We start from the raw sequence: 16,912 nt of genomic DNA, 5'->3' as shown, positions 1-16,912 counted from the left end.
GTCCCCTTCCCTGAGTGACAGGGAGGGGGCGGGAACGAAGCGGCACTAGGCCGCAGAAGCCGGGGACTGGATTTATAAGCGCCGCCGCCGTAAAAGCGCGGTCGGCGCCCAGTCCCCGGCGAACTACAAGTCCCAGCCGCGTCGCCGCTCCCGGAGCGTCCGGCGCGGTAGTTCCCAATACACAAAGTCACTCAGCAAAGCTGCAGTGACTGTAACCCTTTACTGTCCCCGGCGCACTAGCACACCCAGCAAGTCTGGAGTGTGCTGTGCCTGTGTATACGGGGACACAGAGTACCTGTAATGGTGCAGGGCCATGTCCCTGAACGGTACTCCAGCTCCGTATCCAGCAGGTTCAAATGGGTCTGTGGATGGAGCCCGGCGTCAGAGCTTTGAGGCCGGCAGGATCCCACTTCCTCAGAGCCCCCCAGGGGGATGTGGAAGGAAAGCAGCATGTGGGCTCCAGCCTCCGTACCAGCAATAGGTACCTCAACCTTACAACACCATCAACGGGTGAGAAGGGAGCATGCTGGGGGCCCTATATGGGCCCTCTTTTCTTCCATCCGAAATAGTCAGCAGCTACTGCTGACTAAAATCTGTGGAACTATGCATGGATGTCTGACCTCCTTCGCACAAAGCTTGAAAACTGGAGAACCCGTGATACCACGGGGGGGTATAGCCAGAAGGGGAGGGGCCTTGCACTTTTTAGTGTAGTGCTTTGTGTGGCCTCCGGAGGCAGTAGCTATACCCCAATCGTCTGGGTCTCCCAATAGAGCGCTGAAGAAATGTACAAGGGACCCCTCAATAACGTCTCAATACTTAGCTTATGAGACGCAGGGCCAGGTCCCTGAGGGATGAGTGCTCCGTCCGGCAGGGTCCTGAAAGGGCTGCGGATGGAGACCGGTCTCCTGCAAAGCAGTGAGAACCGTGCTGGCTCCCACTTCAAGCCAGAGCCCGAGGGATGGTGAAGGAGCGCGGCATGAAAGGCTCCAGCCTTGAAATCAACCTTAACAACACCGCCTACACAGTGGGGTGAGAAGGGACATGCCGGGAGTCCAGCTTGGACCCGCTTTTCTTCCAACTCTTTAAAATCAAAAATCATATGAGAATGCATGTGTGGATGTGTGCCTCCTGAACACAAAGCATTGAACTGGCTAGATTTGGTTATCCAGGGGGTGTATATGCTCGGAGGGAGGAGCTACACTTTTTAGTGTAGTACTTTGTGTGTCCTCCGGAGGCAGAAGCTATACACCCATGGTCTGGGTCTCCCATAAGGAACGATGAAGAAAAAGTCAGCGTATCTGCTCACCTCCAGTATGACCATGCTTTCCTCCTTTACCACCGAGATTGCTTTGAAGACCCTCAGACAGTCCTTTTCATTTACTTCAACTTCTTCCACTTCACCTGGAAGAGGGAAAGCAGATTCAACATGAATCATTTAAAGGGATTGTCCAGTTCTTGCAGGAAAAAGCATCTGCAGTAAGAAGAGTGGGATTTTTTTCTTCTTTTTTCATTATGAAGATATGTTTAAGAGTGCTGTGTATAAGGGCTCACTGATTATAGCCACAGCTTATAAGTGACACATCTGGTGACAGGATCCCTCTAAGCATGCTACCATGCCATGTACTGATATACATAGAGGCTGTAGAAGCTAAATTGTTGAATTTTATAGTGAAGAAAAAAAAATACATGCATTACAAAAAAAAAAATTATAATCAGTAAACATCCACTGAGGTCATTAAAGGGAGATGAAATGAGGACATTTGTTGCTTTTTTACTAGCAGAGAGTACAGCGCGACAATGTGCTCATAGCATACATCATCAGTGCAGTCCCCAGTACTGTGAGCCCCGGGGAAGCATCACCCACCTGTCAGCTGCTGCAACTGGTAAGATAACAAGTTGAAAGGACCGGTGTAAGGAATGGCTTGTGTCTGCGTCACGGTGCTCATCGCCAGATCCGTGTAACCTATGGGAGAGCAGAGATCAATGTACACAGCAGATTTAGGCAGAAGACTCTGCAATGTCGCTCAATAAAAAACCTAGGTGAGAATGTATGCGGAGCACTCACTGGAGAGGTCATTTGGAGAAAGGATATGGTAGTTGAAGTTTCTTTTCACGAGGATCCCCGAGACTCTCTGACTTTGCTCCGGCTTCTTATCAGCAAGCAAACCCATCACCTGGTAGGAAGCAAGCAGATTGCAGAAATCTTAAAGGGTTACTCCCCATGCAAGACATGTACACTATGCTTGCCAAGTGCTTAGCAAGTTTGCAAATCACACTTGATAATTACTTGCCTCGTTCTACCACGGATCTTACTTTTATTTATTTATTTTTGCTTATCGTTTATCGCTCATAGCTAAGGAAACATGGTTCTGCTGCTGTCTAAAGGCTGTGGCCAAACATGAGCAGTGCTTACAAGCTCTTTCTATTAGGGCTTGTAAGTTCTGCACTGAAGCTGGCAGAGATCACTGGGTGCGCTGTCAGCTCTTGAGCCCGGCCAGCTTCAGCCACATTGTGGTTCGGATGGTGCAGAGGTGTAGCTGTCTCACATAATACAACCAGCCGCCCTCAACAGTTACTCAATTAGGAACGCTTACATCCCCCAGCAAGGAGGATGGGTATCTAACACCTCAAGTTAAACCCCCCTTAGAAGCACAGACAGGCCTAATATAGGTCGGGAATAATGTGGTACTGGTGTAAGCCCCGGTATCACTTTGCATCTATGAATCGAAGCTGCTTCCATCACACTTCTTACCTTAGCAAGTTTTTCTCCTCTAAAATTTAGGGTCACAGCTTCTGTGTTCCTTGGATTATGAACCTCAATATCCACCTCATCATTATCTTCATATTCGCGGATGAGAGCAGCTTTCAGACGAGCCATCTCGTTCTGCTCACCGTGTACCAGTATCTGCAGATTATCACAGATATACATAGTTATGCTTCATTCTCTAAAGTGGCTGGTCACTTATTTAGGAAACCATCACCAAAGGCTTGATATAGAATTATGTTCAATTTACTAATATACAATTTCTTGCAGTTCTGTGTCATTTTCTTTTCTTTTATTACTGAAGCCATAGCACCTTGATAGTGCAACGCTCCGTTTAACAGCCCTGGCAATAAGATGGCAGTCGGTGGCTATGTGACCCTACCTGTCATTTGGTTTCATCCATGGCACTTGCGCTAGTGACCTGTGCACAGTGCGTTTCAAAAGAGGAGACGTCTGCATGGCAGCTGATGATGGAGGGGGGATACTAGAGGGGGACATCCATGGGACACAACCGGAATATAAGGAAATGATGTGAAACTTCAAGAAATTGTATACAGTGGAGCCTTTGTTTACAAGAACAATGGGAGTGTGCTTGTAAACCAAGTTACTCGTCTAGCAAAGCAAAATTTCCCATAGGAGATAATTGCAATGCAGACAATTTCTTCCACAACTTGTTAAATGTCCCATCCTGGTCCCCTATTGTGTCATTCCACACACGTACAAACACACACATATTTCTCACCTTACCTTCCGTTCCCTCGCCGGCCTCCTGGTTCTTGTAGTTCGCCGGTACAGGATGTGTATCGGGTAACCATCGCGACCGATGCCGGAATTTCCGCTGCCAGAGCGCTGACATCAAAGGCAGGAGACGCTTGCCTCCGATTGGTCAGCGCGCTGCCTTTGAGAAGCGGCTGACAGCGGAAGGTTCTCCATCGTCGCGATGGTTACAAGATACACATACTGTACGGGCGAACTACAAGAACCACGAGGCCGGCGATGGAATGGAAGGTACGGTGAGCATAATACGTGTGTGTTTGTGCGGACTGCAAGAGCGGGTCAGAGCGCGGTGGAAGTACGGAACCGGAAGTGTGTGCGGTGAGGATTTGCTAGTACGGCAAGGCTTGCTAGTAAACAGAGTTACAGATTTACAGCAAGCTTTGCTCCTATAGCGAAGAAGGGAATTTTGTTTACTTACCGTAAATTCCTTTTCTTCTAGCTCTAATTGGGAGACCCAGACAATTGGGGTGTATAGGCTATGCCTCCGGAGGCCGCACAAAGTATTACACTCAAAAGTGTTAAGCCCCTCCCCTTCTGCCTATACACCCCCCGTGCTCCCACGGGCTCCTCAGTTTTGGTGCAAAAGCAAGAAGGAGGAAAAAGAATTATAAACTGGTTTAAAGTAACTTCAATCCGAAGGAATATCGGAGAACTGAAACCATTCAACATGAACAACATGTGTACACAAAAAAACAGGGGCAGGTGCTGGGTCTCCCAATTAGAGCTAGAAGAAAAGGAATTTACGGTAAGTAAACAAAATTCCCTTCTTCTTTGTCGCTCTATTGGGAGACCCAGACAATTGGGACGTCCAAAAGCAGTCCCTGGGTGGGTAAAATAATACCTCGTAAGAGAGCCGTAAAACGGCCTCTTCCTACAGGTGGGCAACCGCCGCCTGAAGGACTCGTCTACCTAGGCTGGCATCCGCCGAAGCATAGGTATGCACCTGATAGTGCTTCGTGAAAGTGTGCAGGCTCGACCAGGTAGCCGCCTGACACACCTGCTGAGCCGTAGCCTGGTGCCTCAAAGCCCAGGATGCGCCCACGGCTCTGGTAGAATGGGCCTTCAGCCCTGAGGGAACCGGAAGCCCAGCCGAACGGTAAGCTTCGATAATTGGCTCCTTGATCCACCGAGCCAGGGTTGATTTGGAAGCCTGTGACCCTTTACGCTGGCCAGCGACAAGGACAAAGAGTGCATCCGAGCGGCGCAGGGGCGCCGTACGAGAAATGTAGAGTGAACTGGATGAGGATAAAAAGAAGGTAAGGAGATATCCTGATTGAGATGAAAGGGGGATACCACCTTAGGGAGAAATTCCGGAACCGGACGCAGAACCACCTTGTCCTGGTGAAACACCAGGAAGGGAGCTTTGCATGACAGTGCAGCTAGCTCAGACACTCTGCGAAGTGAAGTGACTGCTACTAGAAAAACCACTTTCTGCGAAAGGCGTGCGAGAGAAATATCTCTCATTGGCTCGAATGGTGGTTTCTGAAGAACCATCAGCACCCTGTTCAGATCCCAGGGTTCTAACGGCCGCTTGTAAGGAGGGACGATGTGACAAACCCCCTGCAGGAACGTGCGTACCTGTGGAAGTCTGGCTAGGCGCTTCTGGAAAAACACAGAGAGCGCTGAGACTTGTCCCTTAAGGGAGCCGAGCGACAAACCCTTTTCCAGTCCAGATTGAAGGAAGGACAGAAAAGTGGGCAAGGCAAAAGGCCAGGGAGAAATACCCTGAGCAGAGCACCATGACAGGAAAATTTTCCACGTCCTGTGGTAGATCTTGGCGGACGTTGGTTTCCTAGCTTGTCTCATAGTGGCAATGACGTCTTGAGATAACCCTGAGGACGCTAGGATCCAGGACTCAATGGCCACACAGTCAGGTTGAGGGCCGCAGAATTCAGATGGAAAAACGGCCCTTGAGATAGCAAGTCTGGTCGGTCTGGTAGTGCCCACGGTTGGCCGACCGTGAGATGCCACAGATCCGGGTACCACGACCGCCTCGGCCAGTCTGGAGCGACGAGGATGACGCGGCGGCAGTCGGCCCTGATCTTGCGTAACACTCTGGGCAACAGTGCCAGCGGAGGAAACACATAAGGGAGCTGAAACTGCGACCAATCCTGAACTAAGGCGTCTGCCGCCAGAGCTCTGGGATCTTGAGACCGTGCCATGAACGCCGGTACCTTGTTGTTGTGCCGGGACGCCATGAGGTCGACGTCCGGCACCCCCCAGCGGCAACAGATCTCCTGAAACACGTCCGGGTGAAGGGACCATTCCCCTGCGTCCATGCCCTGGCGACTGAGATAATCTGCTTCCCAGTTTTCCACGCCTGGAATGTGAACTGCGGAGATGGTGGAGGCCGTGGCTTCCACCCACAGCAGAATCCGCCGGACTTCCTGGAAGGCTTGCCGACTGCGTGTGCCGCCTTGGTGGTTGATGTATGCCACCGCTGTGGAATTGTCTGACTGAATTCTGATCTGCTTGCCTTCCAGCCACTGCTGGAACGCTTTCAGGGCAAGATACACTGCCCGTATTTCCAGAACATTGATCTGAAGCGAGGACTCTTGCTGGGTCCACGTACCCTGAGCCCTGTGGTGGAGAAAAACCGCTCCCCACCCTGACAGACTCGCGTCCGTCGTGACCACCTCCCAGGATGGGGGTAGGAAGGATTTCCCTTTCGATAATGAAGTGGGAAGAAGCCACCACCGAAGGGAAGCTTTGGTCGCCTGCGAGAGGGAGACGTTCCTGTCGAGGGACGTCGGCTTCCTGTCCCATTTGCGTAGGATGTCCCACTGAAGAGGACGCAGGTGAAACTGCGCGAAAGGAACTGCCTCCATTGCTGCCACCATCTTCCCCAGGAAGTGCATGAGGCGCCTCAAGGTGTGTGACCGACCTTGAAGGAGAGATTGTACCCCTGTCTGTAGTGACCGCTGCTTGATCAGCGGAAGCTTCACTATCGCTGAGAGGGTATGAAACTCCATGCCAAGGTATGTCAGCGATTGGGCCGGTGTCAGATTTGACTTTGGAAAATTGATGATCCACCCGAAACTCTGGAGAGTCTCCAGGGTAGCGTCGAGGCTGTGTTGGCATGCCTCTAGAGAGGGTGCCTTGATCAACAGATCGTCCAAGTACGGGATCACCGAGTGACCCTGAGAGTGGAGGACCGCTACTACAGTAGCCATAACCTTGGTGAAAACCCGTGGGGCTGTTGCCAGGCCGAACGGCAGTGCCACGAACTGCAGGTGTTCGTTCCCTATGGCGAAGCGCAAGAAGCGCTGGTGCTCTGGAGCAATCGGTACGTGGAGATAAGCATCTTTGATATCGATCGATGCAAGGAAATCTCCCTGGGACATTGAGGCGATGACGGAGCGGAGGGATTCCATCCGGAACCGCCTGGTCTTTACGTGTTTGTTGAGAAGTTTCAGGTCCAGGACAGGTCGGAAAGACCCGTCCTTCTTTGGGACCACAAACAAGTTGGAGTAAAAACCGTGGCCCTGTTGCTGAAGAGGAACAGGGACCACCACTCCTTCTGCCTTCAGAATGCCCAGCGCCTGCAGAAGAGCCTCGGCTCGTTCGGGAGGCGGGGATGACCTGAAGAATCGAGTCGGGGGACGAGAGGTGAACTCTATCTTGTAACCGTGAGACAGAATGTCTCTCACCCAACGGTCTTTTACCCGTGGCAGCCAGGTGTCGCAAAAGCGGGAGAGCCTGCCACCGACCGAGGATGCGGAGTGAGGATGCCGAAAGTCATGAGGAAGCCGCTTTGGTAGCGGCACCTCCGGTGGTCTGTTTAGGACGTGACTTAGACCGCCATGCATCAGAGTTCCTTTGATCTTTCTGAGGCCTTTTGGACGAGGAGAATTGGGACCTGCCCGCGCCCCGAAAGGACCGAAACCTCGACTGCCCCTTCCTCTGTTGGGGTATGTTCGGTTTGGGCTGGGGTAAGGATGTATCCTTTCCCTTGGATTGTTTGATGATTTCATCCAAACGCTCGCCAAACAATCGTTCGCCAGAAATTGGCAAACTGGTTAAGCGCTTTTTGGAAACAGAATCTGCCTTCCATTCCCGTAGCCACAAGGCCCTGCGGAGTACCACCGAATTGGCGGCTGCAACCGCCGTACGGCTCGCAGAGTCCAGGATAGCATTAATAGCGTAAGACGCAAATGCCGACGTCTGAGTGGTTATGGACGCCACCTGTGGCGCGGACGTGCGTGTGGCTGTGTCAATTTGCGCTTGACCTGCTGAGATAGCTTGTAGCGCCCATACGGCTGCGAATGCTGGGGCAAAAGAAGCGCCGATAGCTTCATAGATGGATTTCAACCAGAGCTCCATCTGCCTGTCAGTGGCATCTTTGAGTGAAGCCCCATCTTCCACTGCAAGTATGGATCTAGCTGCCAGTCTGGAGATTGGAGGATCCACTTTGGGACACTGAGTCCAACCCTTGACCACGTCAGGGGGAAAGGGATAACGTGCATCCTTAAGGCGCTTAGAACAACGCTTATCTGGACAAGCATGGTGATTCTGGACTGCCTCTCTGAAATCAGAGTGGTCCAGAAACATACTCGGTGTACGCTTGGGAAACCTGAAACGGAATTTCTCCTGCTGGGAAGCCGACTCCTCCGCCGGAGGAGCTGAGGGAGAAATATCCAACATACGATTGATGGACGCAATAAGGTCGTTCACTATGGCGTCCCCGTCCGGAGTATCAAGATTGAGAGCGGCCTCAGGATCAGAATCCTGATCAGCTACTTCCGCGTCATCAACCAGCGATTCCCCTCGCTGAGACCCTGAACAATATGATGATGTCGAGGGAAAATCTAAGCGAGCTCGCTTAGTCGGTCTGGGGCTGGGGTCTGTGTCAGAACCCTCAGCTTGGGATCCATGAGATACCCCGGGAGGACATTGTTGGTCCAGCTGAGGTGGGCCAGGGAACAAAGAATCAACAGAGTCCCTGTGCTGAGATACCGGTCTGGACTGCAAGGCTTCCAGTATCTTAGCCATAGTCTCAGAGAGTTTTGCAAACTCCGTCCCTGTCACCTGAACAGTGTTAGCAGGTGGCTCCCCCTGGGCCCCCCCTAGCAGAGGCTCTGGCTGAGCAAGTGCCACAGGGGCCGAACAGTGCCTACAATGAGGGTCAGTGGAACCTGCCGGTAGCGGGGTTGTACATGCGGCGCAGGCAACATAATAAGCCTGTGTTTTGGCACCCCTGCCTTTCGTGGGCGCCATGCTATTATCTTCCCTGAGCAACACAATAGGGTATATAGCCAGAAATCAACTGTGCACTATACGGTGTAAAATAAACATATAATGTTACACTACTGCACAATGGGGCTAGCACCACAGGTGCTGCTTACCACCTGCTTAAAGCGGTTGTGAGGCCACCAGAGTCCCTGCCTGGGTCTCCCAGATTTTGTCCCCCTCTGCAGCGTCCGAGGAGCTGACAGGAATGCGTCCTGAGGAGAGGAGAGAGCCGTGGGCGTGACCCAGAAAGAGCGGGAACTGGTGCCTGCACTGTGCACAGTGAGGGGAGTGGAGTATGCAAAGCATGCTCCAGCCCTCAGTGCTGCTCGTTCTGTGCAGCGTCCCGCCCTTCCCCTGCCTGTCAGGGCTGTGGGCGGGAGGAAAGGAAACTAGGCCGCAAAAAGCCGGGGACTCTAGTAATAAACGCGGCCGCCGTAAAAGCGCGGCCGGCGTGGAAGTCCCCGGCGCACTACAAGTCCCAGCCGCGCCGCAGTTGGCAGCGGCGGTCAGTGCGGCAGTCCCTATACATAAACACACTCAGCAACGCTGAGTGTGTAATGGCACATATTAACCCGGTCAGCGCCGCGGTCCCCGGTGCACTAGCACACCCAGCAAAGCTGGAGTGTTGCTGTGCGCGGTCCCCACGGGGACACAGAGTACCTCCAAGTAGCAGGGCCATGTCCCTGAACGATACCCGGCTCCTATCCAGCAGTCTCCCAGGAGTTGTGGATGAAGCACGGTCTCAGTGCCTGGAGACCGATAGGATCCCACTTCCACCAGAACCCTGAGGGGGATGGGGAAGGAAAACAGCATGTGGGCTCCAGCCTCCGTACCCGCAATGGATACCTCAACCTTACAACACCGCCGACAAGAGTGGGGTGAGAAGGGAGCATGCTGGGGGCCCTATATGAGCCCACTTTTCTTCCATCCGACATGGTCAGCAGCTGCTGCTGACCAATCTGTGGAGCTGTGCGTGCGTGTCTGACCTCCTTCGCACAAAGCAAAAAACTGAGAAGCCCGTGGGAGCACGGGGGGTGTATAGGCAGAAGGGGAGGGGCTTAACACTTTTGAGTGTAATACTTTGTGCGGCCTCCGGAGGCATAGCCTATACACCCCAATTGTCTGGGTCTCCCAATAGAGCGACAAAGAAGAAGGGAATTTTGTTTACTTACCGTAAATTCCTTTTCTTCTAGCTCCAATTGGGAGACCCAGACAGTGGGTGTATAGCTACTGCCTCTGGAGGCCGCACAAAGAACTACACTTAAAAGTGTAAGGCCCCTCCCCTTCTGGCTATACACCCTCCCGTAGGAGTACGGATTCCTCAGTTTTAGTACCAAAGCAAGAAGGAGGAAAGCCAATAACAGTTTCAAAAACAAATTCAATCCGATAACAAGATCGGAGAACTTAAGAAACAACATGAACAACATGTGCACCCGAAAAACGAAACCCTAAGAACAAATAGGGCGGGTGCTGGGTCTCCCAATTGGAGCTAGAAGAAAAGGAATTTACGGTAAGTAAACAAAATTCCCTTCTTTTTCGCTCCTAATTGGGAGACCCAGACAGTGGGACGTCCAAAAGCAGTCCCTGGGTGGGTAAAAAGATACCACATGAACGGGCTGTCAGACAGCCTCTTCCTACAGGTGGGCCACCGCCGCCTGAAGGACCTGTCTACCTAGGCTGGCATCTGCCGAAGCGTAGGTATGCACTTGATAGTGTTTGGTAAACGTGTGCAGACTCGACCAGGTAGCCGCCTGGCACACTTGCTGAGCCGTAGCCTGATGCCGCAATGCCCAGGACGCACCCACGGCTCTGGTAGAATGGGCCTTCAGTCCAGATGGAATCGGAAGCCCAGCAGAACGGTATGTGTGAAGAATTGGTTCCTTGATCCACCGCGCCAGGGTGGATTTGGAAGCTTGCGATCCCTTATGCTGACCAGCGACTAGGACAAAGAGCGCATCAGAACGGCGTAGAGACGCCGTGCGAGAAATGTAAATCCTGAGTGCTCTCACCAGGTCCAACAGATGTAAACCCTTTTCAAATTGGTGAACTGGATGCGGACACAAAGATGGCAAAGTGATATCCTGATTGAGATGAAAGGAAGAAACCACCTTGGGAGAAAACTCTGGAATTGGACGCAGTACTACCTTGTCTTGGTGAAACACCAGGAAGGGAGATTTGCAAGATAACGCCGCTAGCTCGGACACTCTTCGAAGAGACGTGACCGCCACAAGAAAAACTACCTTTTGTGAAAGCCGAGAAAGGGAAACCTCTTTCAAAGGCTCGAAAGGCGGCTTCTGGAGAGCAATGAGAACCTTGTTCAGATCCCAGGGTTCCAATGGCCGTCTGTAAGGAGGAACGATATGACGAACTCCTTGGAGAAACGTGCGTACTTTAGAAAGCCGTGCCAAGCGCTTCTGAAAGAATACGGATAGCGCGGAGACTTGACCCTTAAGAGAGCTAAGCGACAAACCTTTTTCCAACCCAGACTGCAGGAAGGAAAGAAAAATTGGCAATGCAAATGGCCAGGGAGAAAACCCTTGAGCCAAGCACCACGCTAAGAATATCTTCCACGTCCTGTGATAGATCTTAGCTGAGGATGGTTTTCTAGCCTGTCTCATTGTGGCAACAACTTCATGAGATAAACCTGAGGCCGCTAGGATCCAGGACTCAATGGCCACACAGTCAGGTTCAGGGCCGCAGAATTCAGATGGAAAAACGGCCCTTGAGACAGCAAATCTGGACGGTCTGGTAGTGTCCACGGTTGGCCTACCGTGAGATGCCACAGATCCGGGTACCACGACCTTCTTGGCCAATCTGGAGCGACGAGTATGGCTCGATGGCAGTCGGACCTGATTTTCCGGAGAACTCTGGGTAACAATGCTAGAGGTGGAAACACATAGGGGAGTCGGAATTGCGACCAATCCTGAACCAAGGCGTCTGCCGCCAGTGCTCGGTGATCGTGAGACCGTGCCATGAAAACTGGGACCTTGTTGTTGTGCCGTGACGCCATCAGATCGACGTCCGGCGTCCCCCAGCGGCAACAGATCTGCTGAAACACGTCCGGGTGAAGGGACCATTCTCCTGCGTCCATGCCCTGGCGACTGAGAAAGTCTGCTTCCCAGTTTTCCACGCCTGGGATGTGAACTGCGGATATGGTGGACGCTCTGCTTTCCACCCACGTCAAAATCCGCTGGACTTCTTGAAAAGCTTGGCGACTGCGTGTTCCCCCTTGGTGGTTGATGTACGCCACCGCCGTGGAATTGTCCGACTGAATCCGAATCTGCTTGCCTTCCAGCCATTGTTGGAAGGCTCGCAGGGCAAGATAGATTGCTCTGATTTCCAGAACATTGATCTGCAGGGTGGACTCTTCCTGAGTCCACGTCCCCTGAGCCCTGTGGTGGAGAAACACCGCTCCCCACCCTGATAGGCTCGCATCCGTCGTGACCACTGCCCAGGACGGGGGAAGGAACGACTTTCCCTGTGACAATGAGGTGGGGAGAAGCCACCAACGCAGAGAGTCCTTGGCAGTCTGAGAGAGGGAGACAGTCCTGTCGAGGGACGTCGATTTCCCATTCCATTGGCGTAGAATGTCCCATTGTAGAGGGCGCAGATGAAACTGCGCGAACGGGACTGCCTCCATTGCTGCTACCATCTTTCCTAGGAAATGCATGAGGCGCCTCAGTGAGTGCGACTGACTCTGAAGGAGAGATTGCACTCCAGTCCGTAGCGAGCACTGCTTGTCCAGTGGAAGCTTCACTATCGCTGAGAGAGTATGAAACTCCATGCCAAGATAAGTCAGAGATTGGGTCGGGGTTAGATGAGACTTTGGAAAGTTGATAATCCACCCGAAACTCTGGAGAGTGTCTAGTGCCACCTTCAGACTGTGCTGGCATGCCTCTTGAGAGGGTGCCTTTATAAGCAGGTCGTCTAGATACGGGATGACCGAGTGACCCTGCGAGTGCAGAACAGCTACTACTGCTGCCATGACTTTGGTGAAGACCCGGGGGGCTGTTGCCAGACCGAAAGGTAACGCTACGAACTGCAGGTGTTCGTCGTGTATGACGAAGCGTAGGAAACGCTGATGCTCTGGTGCAATCGGCACGTGGAGATACGCATCTTTGATATCTATTGATGCTAGAAAATCTCCTTGAGACATTGAGGCTATGACGGAGCGTAGGGATTCCATCCGGAACCTCCTGACTTTTACGTGTCTGTTGAGCAACTTTAGATCCAGGACGGGTCGATACGATCCGTCCTTTTTTGGGACCACAAACAGATTGGAGTAAAAACCGTGACCTTGTTCCTGAAGAGGGACGGAGGTCACCACTCCTTCCGCCTTTAGAGCGGCCACCGCCTGCAACAGAGCATCGGCTCGGTCTGGTGGTGGAGAAGTTCTGAAGAAACGAGTTGGCGGACGAGAACTGAACTCTATCCTGTACCCGTGAGACAGAATATCCCTCACCCAACGGTCTTTGACGCGTGACAGCCAAATGTCGCCAAAGTGGGAAAGCCTCCCACCGACCGCGGGTGTGGGAATCGGAGACTGCAAGTCAGGAGGACGCCGTCTTGGCAACGGTTCCTCCGGCTGTCCTTTTTGGGCGTGACTGAGACCTCCAAGAATCTGAGCGTCTCTGGTCTTTTTGAGTCTTTTTTGACGAGGCGAATTGGGACCTGCCCGGTCCTCGAAAGGACCGATAACCAGACTGACCCTTCCTCTGTTGGGGTTTGTTTTGTCTGTGTTGCGGTAAGGATGAGTCCTTACCCTTGGAGTGTTTGATGATTTCATCCAAACGCTCTCCAAACAATCGGTCACGAGAAAAAGGCAAATTGGTTAAGCACTTCTTGGAATGAGAATCTGCTTTCCAATGTCTCAACCACAGGGCCCTACGCAAAACAACGGAGTTGGCTGACGCCACTGCCGTGCGGCTTGTAGCGTCAAGAACAGCATTAATCGCGTACGACGCGAATGCCGCCATTTGCGAGGTCAATGGTGCTACCTGCGGGGCAAATGCACGTGTGACTGAGTCGACTTGCGCAAGCCCGGCTGAGATAGCTTGGAGTGCCCATACGGCCGCAAAAGATGGCGCTAACGACGCTCCAATCGCTTCATAGATGGATTTCAGCCAGAGCTCCATCTGCCTGTCAGTGGCATCTTTAAGTGCCGCTCCATCTTCAACTGCAACCAAGGATCTAGCTGCAAGCCTGGAAATTGGAGGATCCACTTTTGGACACTGGGTCCAACCCTTGACCACCTCAGGGGGAAAAGGATAGCGTGTATCTTTAAGCCGTTTAGAAAAACGCCTTTCAGGATAAGCGTGGGGTTTCTGGATTGCGTCTCTAAAGTCAGCGTGGTCCAGAAAAGTGCTTAATGTACGCTTAGGGTATCTGAAATGGATTCTCTCGTGCTGCGAAACTGACTCCTCTACAAGAGGAGCTGGTGGGGAAATATTTAACATCTTATTGATGTTAAATATAAGATCATTAACTATGGCGTCACCATCTGGTGTATCTAGATTGAGAGCGGTCCCAGGATCAGAATCCTGATCAGTTACGTCCGCCTCATCACCCATAGATTCATCTCGCTGGGATCCTGACCATTGAGATGAATGTGAAGGCCCGTCATAGCGAGCCCGCTTAGGCTGCCCGGGGCCATCGTCCGAGTCAGAGTCTTCACCCTGAGGTGTATGTGCCCGTCCCGGAGCTTGGAGGTAATTCAGCTGAGGGGGACCAGGGGGCAATGATTGCACAGTGTCCGTGGCCTGAAGTACAGGCCTAGCTCGCAATGTGTCAAGAATTTGTGACATAGTGAGAGACATTCTGTCAGCAAAAGCTGCAAACTCAGTTCCTGTCACCTGGACAGCATTCACAGGTGGTACACCCTGGGTCACGTCCAGCAGAGGTCCCGACTGTGCAAGCGCCGCAGGGGCCGAGCACTGCACACAATGGGGGTCCGTGGAGCCTGCCGGTAGAAAAGTCCCACATGCGGTGCAGGAAGCATATAATGTCTGTGCCTTGGCACCCTTGCGTTTTACGGACGACATGCTGCTGGCTCTCTGCAATGTGAGAGAGTCTATAGCCAAAGGACGACCAGCGCTATGCAATACAAAGTATTTGTAGAAACAAAATACTAAGAATACTACTGGCACAAGAGGGGGTGAGCCCTGAGGGCTGCTTACCGCCCGCTGAATAGCGGGTAAGAGGCGCAGAATTCCTTGTCTGGGTCTCCCCGGCTCCCCTCTGCAGCTCAGCGTGTCAGCAGGAATGGCTGCCGGCGTCTGTGGAGAGGGGCGGTCCGTGGGAGTTCCTAAACAAAAGTGCGGGAAACAGTGTCCCCTCTGTGCCTATTGTGAGGGCTGGAGTATGTAAAAACGACTCCAGCCCTCGGCGCTGATGCACTGACCAGCGTCCCGCCCCTCTCCTGACTGGCAGGTCTGGGGGCGGGAACGAACGGAAGCAGGCCGCAAAAGCCGGGGACTCGAGTTATCAGCGCGGCCGCCGTAAAAACGCGGCCCGCGCTGAAGTCCCCGGCGCACCACAAGTGCCAGCCGCGCCGCAGTCCCAGCGGCCGGCGCGACCGATTCCCAGAAGTGTGCCTGCTTCAGCGAAGCTGAATGAGGCCATGGCACAAGCGCCGCAGCGCTGATGTCCCCGGCGCACTACAACACCCAGCATGCTGCGGTGTGAGCGCCAAATGCACGGGGACACAGAGTACCTTGAGGAAGCAGGGCCATGTCCCTGATGTACTCCGCTCCATCCAGCATCTTCTCCAGGGGCTGTAGATGGAGCACGGTCTCAGTGCCTGGAGACCAGTAAATCCCACTTCACCCAGAGCCCTGTAAAAAGGGATGGGGAAGGAATCAGCATGTGGGCTCCTGCCGCCGTACCCGCAATGGGTACCTCAACCTTACAAACACCTCCGACATACAGTGGGGTGAGAAGGGAGCATGCTGGGAGCCCTGTATGGGCCCTCTTTTCTTCCATCCGACATAGTCAGCAGCTGCTGCTGACTAAAAACAATGGAGCTATGCGTGCGTGTCTGACCTCCTTCGCACAAAGCTAAAACTGAGGAATCCGTACTCCTACGGGAGGGTGTATAGCCAGAAGGGGAGGGGCCTTACACTTTTAAGTGTAGTTCTTTGTGCGGCCTCCAGAGGCAGTAGCTATACACCCACTGTCTGGGTCTCCCAATTAGGAGCGAAAAAGAAATACTGTTACACCAAGTTACTCGTAAACCGAGGTTCCACTGTATTAGTAAATTGTACAAACTCGTATAGGAGACACATTTCTGAATATTGTCCATAAAGTGGCCAATTATATCATGTAAGACGCTTCCTATAACTGGCTTACCACATGAGGGGGCTTTAATGCCCGGATAAATTCGCTGGTTTGCTGGTAATCTGTGTGCGCAGAGAAAGAAATGTAATCCACAGACATCTTCAGAGGCAGCTTCTGGCCAGACATGGTGGTGATCTCCTCAGGCTCCGACATAATGTGCTGGGAAGAGAGGCTGGCATTTAGTAACAGGAATAATGAGCCACAACCTTTCATAAATAGTTATAGTACTTCTTTTTCTTGCTTTCCAATAGATTCAATACTACTAAAAAAAAAAAAAAAAAAAAACAATAACCGGTCCTAAAGTCAAATGGCATGGAGGTGAAAGCATACTGAGGAAGCCTGGGCAACATAGAGCGGATTGCTGCTTCGCAATCCAGTGGTGGCGGCTTTACACCACTCCATCTGACACTCCGCATTGTGCTGGGTGATGTACAGCTCAGCCATCGAAACTTATGCCATAAAGTTCCCTCCTCCCAGAGGAGGCCTGGACTCTGCAGTTATGGGGTGAGCAGAGCATTGGTGACTTCTCTGCCCCTCAGCACCTCGCTCTGTAACGTTACGTGGTCCCCACTTTGTGGCGGAGTTGCTGTTGTTTCTTCCACTACTCAATAACATTACTCACAGGTGACGGGGAAGAAGATTTAGGGGGGACGAAATGTCATGATCTGACTTGTTACCCTGGTGGCTCCTATTACAGGACTGCGCTGGTATCAGTGAGCTCTGCACCACCAGACGTTCTGTCACGTTCATAAAGCAGATGTAATGGCGGGGGAGGAGGGGGCGTTTGGGGGGTCGGCTGTTATA

At 52.5% G+C, this 16,912-nt stretch overlaps 1 protein-coding gene across 1 annotated transcript in view; it reads right to left on the bottom strand.

Moving 5' to 3' along the window:
- CPSF3 (cleavage and polyadenylation specific factor 3) overlaps nt 1–16,912 on the bottom strand; it is a 122,735-nt gene that overhangs the window by 45,884 nt on the left and 59,939 nt on the right. Inside the window, exons 10-14 of the mRNA XM_075341089.1 lie at nt 16,121–16,267; nt 2,753–2,905; nt 2,066–2,174; nt 1,865–1,963; nt 1,307–1,401 (exon numbers count right to left, since the gene is read on the bottom strand). Coding sequence (XP_075197204.1) covers nt 1,307–1,401; nt 1,865–1,963; nt 2,066–2,174; nt 2,753–2,905; nt 16,121–16,267 — 603 coding nt within the window. The remainder of the gene's footprint in view (nt 1–1,306; nt 1,402–1,864; nt 1,964–2,065; nt 2,175–2,752; nt 2,906–16,120; nt 16,268–16,912) is intronic.

Source organism: Anomaloglossus baeobatrachus, chromosome 3 (genome assembly GCF_048569485.1).
Source record: "Anomaloglossus baeobatrachus isolate aAnoBae1 chromosome 3, aAnoBae1.hap1, whole genome shotgun sequence".
In the NCBI taxonomy this organism is placed as follows: domain Eukaryota; kingdom Metazoa; phylum Chordata; class Amphibia; order Anura; family Aromobatidae; genus Anomaloglossus; species Anomaloglossus baeobatrachus.
This window is presented reverse-complemented; position numbering and strand designations above follow the sequence as displayed.